This window comes from Rhinatrema bivittatum, chromosome 3, assembly GCF_901001135.1.
Source record: "Rhinatrema bivittatum chromosome 3, aRhiBiv1.1, whole genome shotgun sequence".
Taxonomy (NCBI): Eukaryota; Metazoa; Chordata; class Amphibia; order Gymnophiona; family Rhinatrematidae; genus Rhinatrema; species Rhinatrema bivittatum.
In genome coordinates this window covers 120,661,622-120,674,850 of record NC_042617.1, presented here as the reverse complement: position 1 = coordinate 120,674,850, position 13,229 = coordinate 120,661,622, and the positions used below count along the sequence as shown (strand labels likewise).

At 42.9% G+C, this 13,229-nt stretch overlaps 1 protein-coding gene across 2 annotated transcripts in view; it reads right to left on the bottom strand.

The window, feature by feature from the left end:
* Positions 1-13,229, bottom strand: part of WDPCP (WD repeat containing planar cell polarity effector) — a 714,814-nt gene that overhangs the window by 529,862 nt on the left and 171,723 nt on the right. For both annotated transcript variants that reach the window (XM_029593664.1, XM_029593663.1), the window contains exons 4-6: positions 12,839-12,889; positions 11,199-11,269; positions 10,882-10,941 (exon numbers count right to left, since the gene is read on the bottom strand). In XM_029593664.1, the coding sequence (XP_029449524.1) occupies positions 10,882-10,941; positions 11,199-11,269; positions 12,839-12,889 (182 nt within the window). The remainder of the gene's footprint in view (positions 1-10,881; positions 10,942-11,198; positions 11,270-12,838; positions 12,890-13,229) is intronic.

The window sequence follows — 13,229 nt, the reverse complement described above, 5'->3', positions numbered from 1 at the left end:
ATATGGTGGGTACGTCACCACCCTTTGAAGCTCACTGATCCTGCATGCTGAAGTGACCGCGACCAAAAACATTGTCTTCCAGATCAGGAACTTCAGTTCACAGGAGCACAATGAGCGCAAGAATCTGTCATGAGCCAAGCCAACATCACATTGAGGTCCCAGGACACAGCCGGAGGCTGCAGGGGACTAAAGCAGACCTCTCATAAAATGTCCTACTACAGGTTGCAAAAAGATGGGTAAATAAACCATCTAAACCCTGGTGGTAGGCACAGATAGCTCTCAGGTGTACTCAGACGGAGTTGGTTTTCAAGCCAGCTTTTGACAGATATAGTAAGTATTCAAGCAGCTTTGGTATGGATTAGAAGAACGGATCTAAGTCGTGATGCTCCCGCCACATGGAAAGCCTCCTCTAATTCAGGTCAGAAGACTTCCTCATGGAAGGCTTTCTGGAAGCCACCGGGCCTGAGACACATTGTCCGACAGGTCGAGGGGCTGCAGAATTAGCCTCTCAACATCCAAGCTGTCAGAAACAATGCCCTGAGGTTGGGATGGTGCAGCCTGCCCTGATTCTGTAAGACAAGGTCAGGGGAGATCCTGCAGGACTGGGACCCAGATCTGCCTCGGCCAATGAGGGGCTATGAGGCTCATGGTCCCCCTGTCCTGTCGGAGCTTCAGGAGAGTCTTCATCCCCAGGGGAAGCGGAGGATACACATACAGAAGGCCCTCGCCCCAATGGTGGGCGAAGGCATCCAAGGCTGACTTGCCATCCCCTCTGTACAGGTAGCAGAATTGTTTTGCCATGCTGTTGCAGGTGAAGGTGAAGAGATACACATCTGGGGTTCCCCAGAAGCAGAAGGTACGATCTGCTACTTCTTGATTCAGGGACCACTCGGGCCAGAAGACTCGACTCAGCCAGTCCGCCACCACATTCTCCATCCCGGCAAGAGACATAGCTCGGAGCAGTATTCCCTGGGACCAAGCCCATGAACAAATGTGAACTGCCTCCTGGCACAGGAGGAATGAACTTGTGCCTTCTTGCTTGTTGATATGCCACATAACTACTTGGTTGTCGGTCTGGATCAGGACTGCTCTGTTGAGTAGGCGATCCCTGAACGCCCAAAGCACGTAACAGATTGCTTGAAGTTGATCTGGCACTAGATTTCCTAAGCAGACCACAGACCCTGAGTGCGGAGCCCCTCCACATAGGCGCTCCACCCAGGGTAAAAGTGTCCATGGTAAGCACAACTTGGGTAGGAGGACACTGAAATGGCATTCCCTTTTCCAAATTGAGCAGGCTTTCCCACCAAGACAAGGAGATCCAGAGAGCCAGAGTAACATGGATGTGGATGTAGAGGTCTTGGATGGCCTTCTGCCATTGGGACCGCAATGTTCATTGAGCTCTGCACATATGTAAGCGAGCCAGGGGAGTAACGTGGACAGATGCAGCTATGTGAGCCAGGAGTCAGAGAAAGTAGCGTGCTGAGACCTGCTAGCTCTGGTGAACCACTCCCGCCAGGGAGGCCAGAGCAAGCACCCAATCACGAGGAAGATAGGCCCTGGCCTGAGCTGTATCCAGATGGGCACCAATAAAGCTCAACTGATGTGACGGAGTAAGATAGGACTTCAGATAGTTGATGACAAACCCTAGGGACTCCAACATCCAAATGGTCAAGTGCAGCGACCGAAGTGCTCCCTACTTGGTGGCACTCTTGACCAGCCAATCGTCCAAGTAGGGGAACACATACACCCCCAGACGGTGGAGGTGTGCACCCACTTCTGCCAGACACTTGGTGAAGACATGTGAGGCTGAGGTGAGGCTGAACGGCAACACCCAGTAAAGGAAATGCTTCTTGCCTACAATGAATTGAAGATACTTCTTGTGGCCTGAGAAGATCTCAATGTGGGCATATGCATCTTTCAGATTCAGAGAGCAAAGCTGGTCCCCTCTTTGTAGGAGGGGAATCAGGGTGCCCAGAGAGACTATTTTGAACTTTTCTCTTCTTAGAAACATGTTCAAGGCTCTCAGGTCCAAAATAGGATGGAGTCCCCCAGTTCTCTTTGGAATCAGTAAATAGAGAGTAGAACCCCTGCCCTTGCTGGTGCAGCAGAACAAATTTGACTGCTCTGGCCTTATTAGGGTGGAGAGTTCCATCAAGAGTATTTTCTGAAGTGAGGATAGACCCCGAAAAGCGCACTGAGGAGAGTTCGAGGGAACACCCAGGAAGTTCAACCATTACCATCGATGAACTATGGAGAGGACCCACCAGTCTGAGGTGACACTGGGCCAGCAGTCCATGAAGAACCGCAGCCAGCCTCCAACCGAAGGGCCCAGCATGAAGGATATGGTCGATTGGCTTATGCTCCCCTGCAGCCAGTCAAAACCCCATAGCGACACTCGGCTGGGGTGCCGGCTGAGGCCTGGGGGTCCGCTACTGCCAGGAGTGGTCCCTAGAGACCACATGCTGAGAATGGGCGCAAGAGGCAGGAGGATAATACTTCCTCTGGCAATAAAAAGACCTACTAGGATTCTGCTGCGAGGATTTCCTGGCGAAGCACGGTGGATCCAATGCAGAGTATGCTGAAGGGTCTCATGGTGATCCTTCAACTGAGCCACAGCATCCCTCATCTTGTCACCAAAGAAGTTTTCACCAGAACACAGTAGGTCTGCGAGCTTCTCCAGGACCTCCAGCTGAAGGTCAGAGGCTCAGAGCCAGGCCATCCTGCAGGCACTGTTGCCTGCTGCTGCCAAGCTGACATTTCAGACACATAGTAGGTGGAGCGCGCCTCATGTTTGCCACATTCCAGGCCCTGCTGGATGATTGTCTGCAAGGCATCCTGCTGCTGTTGGGGCAGGTGCTTGGAGAACTTCTGGACCTGTTTCCAGAGATTTCTCGAGTATTGCGTCATGTACAGCTGTTAGGAAGCAACACGGGCGATCAACATGGCGCCCTGAAATACCTTCCTTCCCAGCACATCCAGCGCCCTAAGCTCCAGTCCCAGAGGGGTGGAGGCATGGGTGCGGGAACGCTTGACTTTTTTGAGGGCAGACTCCACTACCACTGACTGATGAGGGAGTTGACACCTCTCAAACCCCAAGGCATGCTGCACTAAATAAACTGCAACAGCCTTCCAATTTACCAGTGGCAAAGAGCAGGGATGCTCACAAATCCTAAGGAGTAATTCCTTGAAAATGTCATGGACAGGAACAGCCACCACCTCCTTTGGGGCATCGACAATTGGAGAACCTCCAGCATCTTGTGCCTGGCATCCTCTTCCGTCAGAAGCTGAAACAAAATGGTTTCTTCCAATGCCTGGACAAACCCCGCAAAGGTCAGGTCCTTGGGCAGTGTCCGACGCCGCTCCTCTGGAGGAGACGGGTCCGAGGGGAGATCCCCCTAGTCATCAGATGAAGACTCTATGGTATCATCCCAGGGGCGTCTTCTTCACTAAGATCACCTGGAGACACCAGTGGGGCTCCCCTGCCCAGGCCTCTTGGCTTGGGCACAGAGAGAACAGAGAGCATCGAGGTCCCCGAAGGACCCAGGACTGGTCTGGGTAATGCCGGTCACGGTACCAAGGGCTTCAATGGTGCTGCAGGCTGCGATGGACCTTCTTCCTTGAAGGAACCTACAATGGGGATCACCCCAGATGGAGGAGGCAATGGTAGCTGCCGGGGTATTAATGGACCCCCAGGCACTGGCAATGACTGCACAGGGAGGACGCCAAGAAGGACATCGAGGTGCTCTAGGAGCAGTGCCAACTTTGAGGGTGCAGGCTTTGGCACCTGTTGAAACAGTGTTGGGGCCAGAGGCATGATGCCCTGCAGGGCATGAATGACCACCAATTGCACCCTGCATTCCAACTCCTCCTGGAAATCTGCCGAAGACAGGACGGACAGAGGAAGGGGAGGCATCACCAGATCTCCCTCGGAGCCCTGAGGGGGATCAGTGCTCAGCACTGGTATTGGTGGGGAACACCTGGGACTCCTGGGTTCAATGGAGGGTGGTGTCTCCTCTCCACGGGGTCGCTTTGGGGGCATCACAGCAGGCACCGGTGCCGACATGAGCTCGATACCGTGTGCAGATGGAGACTGATGGCGGTGTTTCCTGGACTTCCCACGGTGCTCGGCCTGGTCTTTCCTCGGCGCCGAGGAGGAAGGAGACAATCATGATGTCCTGGAGAGCGAAGACACCAACGGCCAATCTCCTGCGCCTCTCTTCATAGAGGGCCCTGGTGGAGGGGCGGACAGTGAAGGCTCGGTGTCCATTGGTTCCTCTCGGCCTCAAAGCCCCTGACGCTGGAGTTGAGGATTCCGACTTCTTCGAGCCGAAGAACTTCTTTATTTTATCCAGGCAGGCATGCCGACCCTTGGGAGTCATCTGGTCATAAAAACGACACCCCTGAATGTCGTGTAATGCTCCCAGGCAAAGGATACATATCTCATGCGGATCCATGAGAGACATGGTCCAGGGGTACTGGGGGCACTGATGAAACCCTGAGGCCATTACAAAAAATGACCAGTGGCCACTGAAGAGGTTAACCACCAGGAATCGACCACACAGAAGGAGAAAAACTTACGGCACCGCCCACCAACTAAGCCGGGGGATGGAAAGGGACCCGGCGCAGGAAAAGTCAATGAAGCGATCGGGAAAAAGCTTTCCAATACCAAAAACAGAGCATGAGCTGCACAACCGCGAGATGACAGCACCGCAGAAAAGCAGAGACTGGAGAGAGACCCCGGGTTCCATCTGATGACATCACCCATGTGTTAGGACAACCATCCTGCTTGTCCTAGGAGAAAGTATTTTTAAACAATATCTGTGCCTCACACAAACCATTAATCTTTTGCCAACTACTCCTTTTCGTTTCGTTCTGATTTCCTCAGTCTGTCAGTCTCCCTTTTTAAAGTTATATGTTACTGTAGTATCTTTATTTAATGTCCTTCCTTCAAGGATTATGTTAAATTTAGTTGTTTTATGATTGCTATTGCTAAGTGGCCCCGCTACAATAAAGCCTTGCACCAGGTCTTACATTTCACAGAGAACTAAATCTAAAGCAGCCTACCCTCTCATCTATACTATGACCAGCTGCTTCATGAAGTAGTCATTTATGGTATTTAGAAATTTAACTTCTCCAGCATGTCCACATGAGACATTAACCCAATCAATACTGGGGTAACTGAAGTCTCCCATTATTATCATTTTTATTTGCTTAATTTCTGCTAGTATTTTAAAGTCCATTTCTTCATCTTGGCCAGGTACTTTTCTTTTCCCCATCACACATTGAATTTCCAAGTATTTCATGATGCATTTTGTTTCTTGCATGACTTTTATCCTGCTTGATTCTATGCCATCCTTTATAGTTCCAACCCTCCAACAAGTTGATCTGCCCTGTAGTGTTGATATAATGTATACACTGGTTATCTTCCTTCCACTATATTTCTGAAATGCTTATAATGTCCATATCCTCATATAATGCCATACATTCTAACTCACCAATTTTACTTTTCAAACTTCTGGCATTAGCATACCCACATTTTAAAGTATCTATTTTATTTGTGTTTCTTATTTTATTTGTATTCATGACCTGCTTATCAGTGGATGATACAGGCAGCTTGGAGTCATTCATATCTGTGTGGCCTTTATTTAAATCAATCAGGGCTACCTCGGCCTATATCACAGCCTCTCTACTGGGATATTATAATTTCTGTATTTTGCAAGTATCCTTGAAAAATAGTTCCTTCTGAACCATGTGCTTCTGAGTGATTATCAGCTTTCCCCAATAGTCCAGTTAAAAAGCTGCTCTATCTCCTTTTTAAATGTTAGCATCAGCAGCTGGGTTCCGCCCTGGTTAAGGTGGAGACCATTCCAACAGCATAAGTTCTCCCTTCCCCAGAATGTTCCCCAGTTCCTAAGACATCTAAAGCCCTCTTCCCTGTGCTACCGACTCCTCCAGGCATTAAGACTCTGGAGCTCAGCTTGCCTCTGGATGCTATGCGTGTAATGGAGAAAATTTCTAAGAATGCAGCTCTGCTCAAAAGTTCCAGATTTGTCAGTCTGAATTAGGATACTTTGATTGGAACCATTCCTCTGGGTCCTGTGGGCAGAATGGGAAGCATTCTTGAGAATGCAACCCTGGAAATTCTGGATTTCAATTGTCTACCTAAAAACCTAAATTTAGTCTCTAGAACCTACCTCCTGCACCTTCATATGTTGCTGGTACCCATATGTACCATGACACCTGCTTTAACAATTATGGAATCAATAGCACACAAATTCAGCCATGTTGGCATTGTCATTATTTTTTTCCACTTACTCAGGCTTTTATTAGTATTTAAAATGGACAAAACAATATCCACATTCAGGCATCACTGTGATATGTGTTGCATTCAGGTTTAGAACCATCAGCTTTCTGGTTCAAAGAGAACGGCTCCATCAATCAGCAGATAGGACAGCCTCCTACTGGCCCAGCAGTAGAAGCACTCTTGTTCTTCCTCCCATCATTAGAAACTGCTCATTACAAAAGGACTCAGTAGATTACAACAAAGATGAAAAGGCTCTCTTCATATTTTAAATCTCTGTAGGAAAAAAATATATTCTGAACGTGTAGTTATACTCTATACTGTATAATTGTATATTTGTTAATTGTATAATTGTTAATTGTATAATTGTATATTTGTATATAAAATTGTATATATTGTATAATTTATTTATGTATTGTTAATAATTTATAATTTATTTATAATTTATAATTTATTGTATATATTGTATAATTTATTTATGTATATATAATTGTATATATTGTATAATTTGATAATTGTATAATTGTATATTTGTATATATAATTGTATATTTGTTAATTGTTCAATCTGTTTGATGTAATTTTCTGTTATTTATACCCAATCGTTGGATGTAATTGTATATTTGTTAATTGTTCAATCTGTTTGATGTAATTTTCTGTTCCTTGTTCTGTGTAAACCGAAGTGGTATGCACTAGTGCATGAACTCCGGTATATAAAAGCCTTTAAATAAATAAATAAATAAATAAATAAATAAATAAATAAATAAATAAATAAATAAAATTGGGGTAGGCAGCTCTGGTCCTCGAATGCCACAAGCCAGTTGGGTTTTCAAGAGATGGACACTGAATATCCATGGGATGCATTTGCATGCACTGCCTCCATTGCATGCAAATGTATCTCATGCTTATTCAGTGTGGATATCCTGAAAACCTGATTGGCATGTGGCACTCAAGGACTAGAATAGTCTAACCTTGTTGTATAACTGTACTGAGTTGCATTTACCACCATAAATTATATACATTAGGGGGAAAAGAGTTAAAAGCAAAAGTCAACTCCAGAATTTAAAAATGTCAGCACAACATAATCTCCATATATTTTATCTAATTCTAGTACAGTAATCAACTATTGCACATACAGTAACTTAGTTCATGTACTGCACTTGTAGTAATACCTGTACTCTTCAGGAAGAGATGCCATCAGGATTTGAAATTTATTTGTATGCTGTATAATGTGTTAATCATCTTAAAATCAATACTATTTTTAGAAATGGAATGATTTTTTGCAGATTTTGATCATTTTTACTAGACTGACACAAGACTTATCCAGATGAAATGATATTTAGAGATAGCATAGGTGCCTTTTTCACATTTATTTTAAAAGAAATTTCTTAAACCTAGTCATACAATGTTCAGTATCCAGATTTACATTGTGTAGTATGCTGTATGCAAAACTCCTTTTTGTGAAAGATCCAAAAGTAAACATATATGCCCAAATTTTAAAAGACCCACACGCGTAAAATTTGAGGGTTACACGCGTGGACGGGTCCTGTGCTCGCTGTGCGCATTTTTGAAAGGGCCCAGCCACGCGCGTAATCCTCAATACGTGCACAAGTGCCGGGCCAGGGGGGGGGGGGGCTGGGAGGGACTGGCCAGGACAGCGCCATTAGACGCTGTCCTGGGGAAGTGCATTCCGGCAGCAGGGCGGCACGCAGATCTTACGTCTGATCTTTAAAGCACGTAAGTAAAGCAACAACAAAAATTTAGAAAAGTTAGAGAGGTTTAGGGGTTGGGGAGGAGAGCGGAAAAGGTAGGAAGACCAGGTAGGGATGTAGGGAAGTTCTTATGGTTTCTCTCTTTTCCAGGTATAAACTTCTAGGCTCTGGCTTTTTTTTTCTCAAATCTGTCTATGTCCCTGCATGCCTGTCTCTTTCCTGATTGAAGCCCTTGTTGCAGGTTCTCTGGTTGTTAAGCTACATTCCAGGCTTGGTTTTTTTTTTTTTTTGGTTTTTTTTTTTAAGTAGGCAAATTAAAAGTGTAGCACTCAGAGTTTAAACCTCTTTTTTTCTGCAGTACATTCAGAGTTCACGCTTTTCGGCGTGCGCATGTTATAAAATAGGATTCCCACGTGCACATGCGCACTGGACTTTAAAATTCTTGTCCGCATGTGCGGGTGGGAGGGCTCTTCTGCATGGGGGGGGGGATTTTTAAAATTATGTGTGGTGATGCGATTTGCCTTTTTCCCAGTTCCCTCCCAGTCCGCTCCAATAAAGGAGGGATAAGCATTCACTGGGCCGGTGATCGGGAATGTTACCCAGGTACCTTTACCAGGATATTCAGTAGTCTAGTTATCAAGTTAACTTTGGGACAGACATCTACCAGGATCAGACTTACTTAGCTAGCTCTGACAGACCGCTGATATTCAGTGCTGTTTGGCTAAAGTGTAACAGTGCCCTGGGAGTGCCTCCATTCCTGCCTCTTCCTATGTAGGTAAATTCTGTGCAGGCAATGGTTTGCCAGGACAAAAAGTCTAACTGCTCAGTTTGACCGGCTAACTTTCAAAGGGGGCCATTTTTCAAATCATGATGGGCCGTTGTCGAAACTTTAACATTTAAATTCAGGAAAGGGACGTGGCAAAAAAAATGTTTATGCCGGTACCGCTGCTGGTGATAATGTTTTACACATTATTGCTGGCAGTAGCGCTGGAAATAAAACCACCTTTTGCAGGGGCGCTATGGGGGCGATAGGGTGTGGTGTGGCCGCAACCACGGTGGGCGAAAACACACTGCCACGATGTGGCTGGCTGCACACTATCGCCCCCTTCGTCCCTTTTCTGGCCGTGGCTCATCAGTCCCAAACTTATGGGACTTGTTCATCGTGGATAAGTATTCCTCTTCAGTCGTGCGGTATCAATTGGGAGTTTCCCTATAATTCTCGTATAGACATTTTAAGATAATTTGAAAAATTAAGCAAAAGGTTTGCAGGATTTATTAAAAGTAATCTAGACCCCTATGGTAATCGAGATGATATAATATATGCTTACTCGTGAACAGAGGGTCTTACATAAGCAGTTTGGCGATAGAGTGCTGTATGTAGAAAAGAGACCAGTACATTATTCTATTGACATCCTATTTTATAAACATCAGAAATACATGCATATTTTCACTTTTGTGCACACTTTACCTCCGCAAAAAGGGGCAGTTTAGCGGCATTCGAGGTGCGGCTAAGGTACATGTGTAAATTGCTATAAGACTTACATGAGTACACGTGCTTATTTGTGCAATTTTACATCTGCTAATTATCTCGCATAGTTGATATCAGACAGGTCTGTTGTCAAATATTGGTTGGGTGGGAGGCCTGGGTGAACTAGGACGATTTTCAGGCTGAAGAATCAGGAGGGTCTCAATGACCTGGGGAAGTACTGGCTGAATAGTGGAATCAGAAAACTGGTGATTTCCATTATGCACACATGTTTTAAAATGTGCCAAACCTATGCGCATAAAGCGGGGTTTTATGCAAGCAAGTTGAATTTTTATTCACAAGTAAAATATACACACATATGTCTATAAAATAGATAGGAACGGTTGGATGTGAGGCTGGATTTAGTACAATAAACCCTCCCTAAAATTATCTTGCTATTAAGTCAGCGACTGAATAGTATTAATAGCACCCATCATCCGTGTTCAGTAGGTTGGGTCCATTAAACTAAAACAAAATCCATGGTCATTATTTTTAGGCATATTAAACTGTATATACAATGTACATCTGAACTCGGAGGAGGGTCATTTTCAAAGCCATTTTACCCGGGAAAATTACTCTCCTTTACTCAGTTGAAAGTAGCCAAAGGCTTCCATACTGCACATGCTTTTAGCCAGTTTAAGAAGAGGTACCGGTATTTAGGTCAGAGGAGTAAAACAGATTTGATGTGTCTAAAAAGTGAAATATAAAATCTAATATAAATTTAAATATATGCAAATATAAATACCTTTGATTTTTAAATACATGTGCACTATTTTGAACAATCTTGGCCAACTGAACAAATAGGATGTGCACAACAACACAGATACTTTTAGTTCACATACTATATCCTACCTGGGTAGTATCTCTTTAAAACTTAGCCACAAATGTGCATAGTAAAAGTACCTGGGTACTTCACAACTATGCAGGCTATTTGAAAAAAATGCCTCCAAAACATGAAAATGACATTAGAATCTGTTCTAAACAAGGAAAATATTTCCCCTCAGAAAAATAAAACCTCTTAAAGTTATTGGGGCACCCTGAAACCTTAAATCAATGTCTAGCACGGGTTAATATCATTAAAAAAAAAAAATACTATTTTGACTGTTGGTTTACTAATGTTCACAAAAAGAATCTAGTTGCTAAAAATTACCAGAGTTAGATTGTCTAATCATGTCTGCTTATTATTTGCAAATAATCTAAAATTTGAATCCAAGTGATACCAAAATCTTCCACCTAATGCTGTTTCTCTAGCAGTTAACCATTTCCAGCACAGCGGGATCAATCGCAGAAGAGTTGTTCAGCTTCACCGACTCAAGATAGCAACAGCATGTCAAAACATTTTACCTGACAGACATATTTGTTCTTCCATTTGCTCAGTACACACTCGCTGTTTTGCATCAGCTCCTGAAGAACAACAGAAAATAGAGAGTGGAGTGGGCTGTACATGTTGTCACCGCTGGTTAAAGTGCTTCTGGTTTTCAAGAAGGGAGAGATTAGCATGCCACATAAACAAAGATGCAACTGTTTAAGAAAGGTCCGCTGGACAAAAGCACAGTTATCATCACCGTGAGGGCTGATCCTTTATGAAAATTAAAGCTGTTGAAAGAGGATTTAAAAAACGGGATTGTTTGTTGCCATTCTTGTAATTTTCTGAAAGGTACCTCCAGCTCCTTGAGCGTGTCTCGAAGCTTTTCTGGACGTCTGTTCTTGAGGATCCAGGGATAATCTCGAGCTGGCCAACAAAATAAAAAAAAAAATGACTACCATGAAAATATTTTCATTTGGGCAGTTTGGGTAATAATAAAGACAACAAGTACTGGAGCAGATGCAACATGAAAAGTGAGAAGGCAAGCAAAACTTTTAACATTAACAACAAGCGACTAGGAATAGTAAAATAAAAGGGTACTTCATATTGCACTGAGATTTTTTTTTCCTTCACATATATAGAGTAATTGTGAATGCTTTTTAAAATTTCATTATTTTCAGCTGAGCTTTTGTCCAGTGAAATACACATAATGGGGCTGAATTACCACAAGTTTGAAGCTTGTGAGCAGACTTCAACCCTGGACAACTGGTGGTACTGCTTTCAAGTTATAATCCTGTGCTAATTCAGCTTCTTTAGGTGTCTATTACCAAGTGTCCAATATATGCACACGTATGTTTCCAGTTAAATATACATAGTTTTAAAGGTCATTTTGAAAAATGCTGGCTAAGCCGATTGCCAAAGAAAACAAGATATTGTGCCATGACATCACAAGCCAGGCAGGTTTCCAAAGCTGATCGGCAGTGGCCTGAGACCTATGGGGCTTCTGAAATAGTACAGTAAATCTTTTTTTTAATTAGCCTTTAAAATATTATTTTGATTGGCTGGACCATCACCTACCTAAAAATACATACAATTCAGAGGATTCACAAACACCAATTTGGTAGAGTATGATGTGCCTCTTTAATGCTGACGAAAAATATGTGCTCTCAAAAAAATATATAAATCACAAGTAGGTACGATTTCCATCTTTCAGAATGCATTCTGGAAAGCTATTCCTAATATTTCTGCCATAAAAAATATATTATCACTGACCATTTTCCCATCCAGCTTCTGCCTCAGAGGTTTTTTTGACACAGGAAAGGTTTCTAGTATTACTCATGTATTACAATTGTAAACCACATACATGTGAAGTTATTTATTTCTTCCTTGATGGCGATATAATCTGCTTCTGGACCTTGCCAGGAAAACCCAAACTCCCAAACCAAAGAAGGGTCAGGAATCATTTGGAATTAAAGGACCAAAACTCAGCCACATATTACAAAGGGAATATATATGCATTTTCTAAAAGTTATTTTCTCCCTATCAGAATATATAGTGCTATATACACACTGATGTTTATTTCACCGTAGCTAATTAAATGCCATTTTGATACAAGCATCACAATAAAAATGTAATTGTTATACGAAATGTTATTTTACTTTGTCAAATGTATATCAGATGCCTTGGAAGGGAAAGTGACACTTGGCAGGGATTAAAATACTTCACACATCGAGCATCTACTATTATAGTTTATCGAAATTAGATTTTGTCTATAGCAATTTCCTTTCAAATTCAGCAAATAAAGGGCTCAATTTTCAAAATGTTTCTCTTATTCTAGGCTTTCCACAAATGTGTTTTTATTTATTTGTCTAAAGAAAATATATAAGCAGAAACAGTTTTATATTGGATAAATTATAATTTACAAATACAATAGTGAAAACAAATAATAAAATATTAGAAGCATATAATAACAAGAAGCATGCAACTGGTTCTTACATTCTGCCAGTTGTTGTTTCTCTTCAATGTATCCATAGTTTGTTTGAGATGCTAGAAAAAAATACATTTATACCGATTTTTATAAATACAGCAATGACTAAAACTGCTGTCACCAATTATTAGTATCTTATATTAATGCAATTCATGCATATTAATATCCCTTCTAAAGAAAAGATTCTTAAAAATGTTGACAGGAAATATACTTGCAAAAATGTCTACAGAATTAAGATGCTATTGGTGCTTTCACCTCTTTGTCAGATGTTTTAAATTTGCATTGAAAGAAAAGCTTATGCAGCCCAACAGGTGGGCCAGTAATACTCAGTCTCCAATCTCATCAAATATCGAGGTGATCTGAAACTGAATCCAGAACAGAAGCTGAGTCGGTCTGTCA